Source organism: Branchiostoma belcheri, unplaced genomic scaffold (genome assembly GCF_001625305.1).
Source record: "Branchiostoma belcheri isolate BF01 breed outbred unplaced genomic scaffold, Haploidv18h27 scaffold32, whole genome shotgun sequence".
In the NCBI taxonomy this organism is placed as follows: Eukaryota; Metazoa; Chordata; class Leptocardii; order Amphioxiformes; family Branchiostomatidae; genus Branchiostoma; species Branchiostoma belcheri.
Window position 1 is genome coordinate 2,304,796 of NW_017803932.1, and position 4,317 is coordinate 2,309,112.

At 40.3% G+C, this 4,317-nt stretch overlaps 1 protein-coding gene across 1 annotated transcript in view; it reads left to right on the forward strand.

Moving 5' to 3' along the window:
- Positions 1-1,866: 1,866 nt before the first annotated feature.
- LOC109474877 (cofilin-like) overlaps positions 1,867-4,317 on the forward strand; it is an 8,583-nt gene continuing 6,132 nt past the window's right edge. The window contains exon 1 of the mRNA XM_019775340.1: positions 1,867-2,032. Coding sequence (XP_019630899.1) covers positions 2,030-2,032 — 3 coding nt within the window. The 5' untranslated portion in view covers positions 1,867-2,029. The remainder of the gene's footprint in view (positions 2,033-4,317) is intronic.

Consider the following 4,317-nt stretch of genomic DNA (forward strand, 5'->3'; position numbering starts at 1 on the left):
GAGGCAAGAATCGTTTGATATGAGATTGTAGAATTAATTTGTTTAGCTCATTAGACTAGAAGCATGACACTTCTATTTGAAGCAAGAACAACGACGCACTGTTCATATCAGGTTACAGAAAATTTGATAGTTTTACTTTTGCATAAATGATCTCTGGCTGTTTTGGTTGTTTCCATATTTTCTGTACTATTGTTAGATCCATGGCACACGAAATCAGCACTCTCTCACATCACTCTGGTACAGTCAAAAAACAACTTCCCAAGAAGACTTTCAAGACCATAAAATCTAGTCTACCATTATGTGGACAGCTGGTCACTATGGATAGGATTCTTAAAATAATGGTTGTATGTATCAATGAGAAAATGAGACCACCACAAAGTAGTCATATTGGCCACGTGATCCTAATGTAGAGGTGGTCACTCAGGCAGGTTTGGTGTGTCATCTGAAAAAAAACTTTCTGAGGAAGTAACATAGAAGTTATTAATACAAAACCTGAGTCAGCCAAGGTGAAAATCAGATTAAAGTTTGCAGAGGAATCTAACGTTAACAGACTAACTAACTTAAAAAAGTTAGACTTTTTGGTCAACCTGCAAAAAGTTGTGGAGACAGTCAAAAAGTCTGAAAGCTGTTATTAATGAATTGAAATTAATAGTTTGCCAAATTATGAAGTTCTCACTACAATACCAGCTTCCTATAATATGTTAAGGTTATATAAGTTGCCAACGTATAACAAGTGGACACTATCCTTGGTATTTTTGTTTGTTTGTTTGTTAAAAGCTTACTTAAGGCCATGTTGATTTGATTATATGGATGACATCCGCGCGTGCATGAATTTTCGGCCGTTTCCAAAAAAAAAAAAGTTTTCAACCATACTGTAAATCGTACAAAACAGTTGCAAAATGAGCAAAAATATACCGTAAGTTACAAAAAAATAATTAAAAACTATACCAATGTCGTAGAATACCAAAATCAAATGAAAAAAGACGAAATTGTAAGGAAATGAACTAATGAAGATTAGATTATTCGCCAAACCATATTCTGTCCCATTTGTTCAACCCTCATGACCACGTAGATTTCATCATGAAAACAACTTTTTTTTTGTGAAAACTTTTTTTTATTTGCACGCGCGCATCAGTTTTGGGGCTCCCGGAGGATGTCATCCATATAATCAAATCAACATGGCCTAAATAGCTGTCAGCAATAGTTGTTAATTGTTTTATATTGGTAACGTTATATTATAGATTGTAGATAAAATTGTCATCATTCAAGTCCAAATCTATTCAACAATATGTGGAATAGATGATACTGTTACATGTATAATATGTGCTATGATATATGAGAGAATAAAATTATTGACACTGTGTCATATAACTTGGGGCAAAGAGAAGTTTCATTATAACTTTTGTCCAGCACAAAAGCACTATAATATGGTTCATAGAACCTTTGTGCTGAAAGATGGAGGACCATGAAGAAGTTGTGAGAAATGAAGCATGGGTGTGACTGGGCACCATGACCGCTGGGGCCAAATTTGGTAACCCTGTCCCCGTGTGGCGGGACTTGACCCAAATAAGGAAATGACATCATTGCCGCTCTCTGATTGGCACACATTCAACGACCATCAGTGGTTCACGTCTGCATTAGTTTGTTGAAGAAATTAGTTTTACAGTCCTATCCGTCAAGGTAAATACAAATAATCAACCTCACAAATATTGTTTATATCTAACGGAAACGCTCAAAACAAATTTAACTCACGGACTATTTTCCTTACATATGAATTCGATAGCCTTTGTCTGGCACGCTGGGATTGGCTGAATTCTTCCTTCCCGAGGCTGCCAGGCATCTGATATGACCAATGGCTAACGCCGTTAGTTTTATTGACAGTGGAAGATTACACGCCTTTCCCCGTGGTGCAGTTCCTGGTACCTTCCATCCTCCTCCTCCTCTTGGCCGATAGGACCGACTCCGGGGAAACGTTTCTTGTTTCAGCTGAACCGTTTTATTGTCCCACGTTTCTTCTCGCCGAAACGAAATGGTAAGTATCCCTTGACTGTTTTTGTGTGGATGGTCTTATTTCGGTGAATAGCACGTCATAATTTGTTACGAGAAACGGGCGAAGTGACAGACGGGAATGTGTAGTTGGAGGCCGCCATTTTGCATTTCGTAGAAAAAAACGAGCCAGGGTGACGTCCGTCCCAGTCTGTCAACGGTTTGCGGATAATTTGGGAATGGTCTCCGATTACACATTTAGAAGGTCATCACGTCTGACATATTTTTTTGCATATCATTAACCAAGGGGTAAAGAAAATTGCTTGTGAAGGAAGCAGGGTCCGTTATGACCTCATGAATCTCAGCGCTTGGTCACTAAACGATATAACGGTACATAATGCCGTATGGGTTACACAGTCCCTGTACTGTTGTATGCAGGATATCCTTTGCCACTTTGCTTAATTTGTCAGAAATATATCGCTTCTGTTGCTAATTTGTACCCCCTAACGTGTCATGTACAGACATACACTGTATTTGTGATGTAATTGAAAGCATATATTTCATAATTTGAAGACGAGGTAGGAAAGCCGTTGCATGGCCCCTTGTTCCACCTCGCTCGCGATACCCCTCCCCGCATGCCGCCACATGATGCCATAGACTTGAATATTTGGGCTATGTCGCCGGCCCTGCCTTGTATGGGACAGGGATCGCCCTTAGCAAAAGAAGAAAGACACGTCACGATTCTTTTAAAGCCCCCCTGTTCTCTTTATTTTGAGCGGTGCACCGCATTTGTCATATCAAAGGTCAGGGTCTTTTCATGTTCATTGCTTTAGGACAAGGTTATACTACAGTAAATGGCTTGAATGGCAGATGATGAAGTGGCTTTGCTTGAGACTGAGAGGTATTAAAATCTAATAGCTGCTTTGATGTAGCAATGTACAGCATGACCTCCTAGTTTCTAGTGCCAACATTGGCTGTTCTGGAATCAAAATACGAATCAAATTCATCTAACGTTACATACATATGATGATGAGATGTGACAACTCTCACAAAAAATTGGTAAATAGTAAAATACATAAAAGATTGCAATGAATATTGATTGCAAGTGCATTAAATTCTATTCTCAGAGTTTTCATTTTTTTGAGGCAGGAAACCAAATGCTTTACAACACATTGGGACAAAACATGCAAATTGTTTGGGCATGGTTAGGTCCATCTTCCTAGCCTGGGTGCCATCCCCAGTAGTATATTCGCCAGCTCTATAACTGGGTCTGGACTTGATCACATATGAAACGTCTGGTGATGACGTCACGTAATGAGCTAGTCCGAGCAGCGGGTCTTCATTTGATTGGCTGAGCCTCTGAGGCGACGGCCAATGGCGCGCCTGTATTATTCAAGTGATGTTTGTTGTTTTGTAAACACAGATCTTCGCGCGAGTGTTCCTTTTCTTGGTGCGTTCTACTTTTGCGAGGTCAACATCAAGCTCCGAGAGCTGAGCGGCGTGTGCGCCAGCCATGTTGATGATCGATCGCGGAAAGTACACTAACTACGGCTATATCAAGCGCGCTTTAGCGTTCGGCGTCGGACATGTTGATGATAATAAGATAAGAATAACGATCTATCTTAACGTAGCCGTTCGAACGGACGCTAACGTTGCCGTTCGGACGGCCGAACGGCCCTTACCTAATATGTACACACCCAAAAAAGGGCTTAGACGAGTAGGACGAATCAGCGCGCTCGTTCAAAATCTGAACGAATATTCAGACTCCAGACGCTACATATGTGATCAAGTCCAGACCCAGTTATAGAGCTGGCGAATATACTACTGGGGATGGCACCCAGGCTACCATCTTCCTCCATACAACATTCTCAGTGGAACTTAGAAGGGCATGAAGGAACTATTACATCAAGTAAATCTACTTTAATTGACAAAGTAAATTCACAATCCAAATTCATGTCAAAGTCAGTAGGAAAGTCAACTGTAATAATTTTTGGAGTGACGATATGAACTATTTTCAGCAAATGATCAATTTGTTTGTTTCCAGTTGAGTTTTCCCCTTTGCTATATATGCAATTGAAGGATTGACAGTTTATATAGTGTGAGTAAATAAATGCATGTGAGTCTTATCAGCAACATTTATCACCTACAGTCCTGCCAAACAAGAAGGCTTGGGCAGTGTTTGCACATGTCTATGGACTGCCAGCAGGGGTTGTAACTGATAACAGAATGGATGATGGAAGCCTTCCTTAGCCTTTGGTCCACAAAATGCAAGTTACTAGTAATTTTGCTGCTAAGTGGACTGAAAAAGGCTGGATACCAGGCTACCCAGCT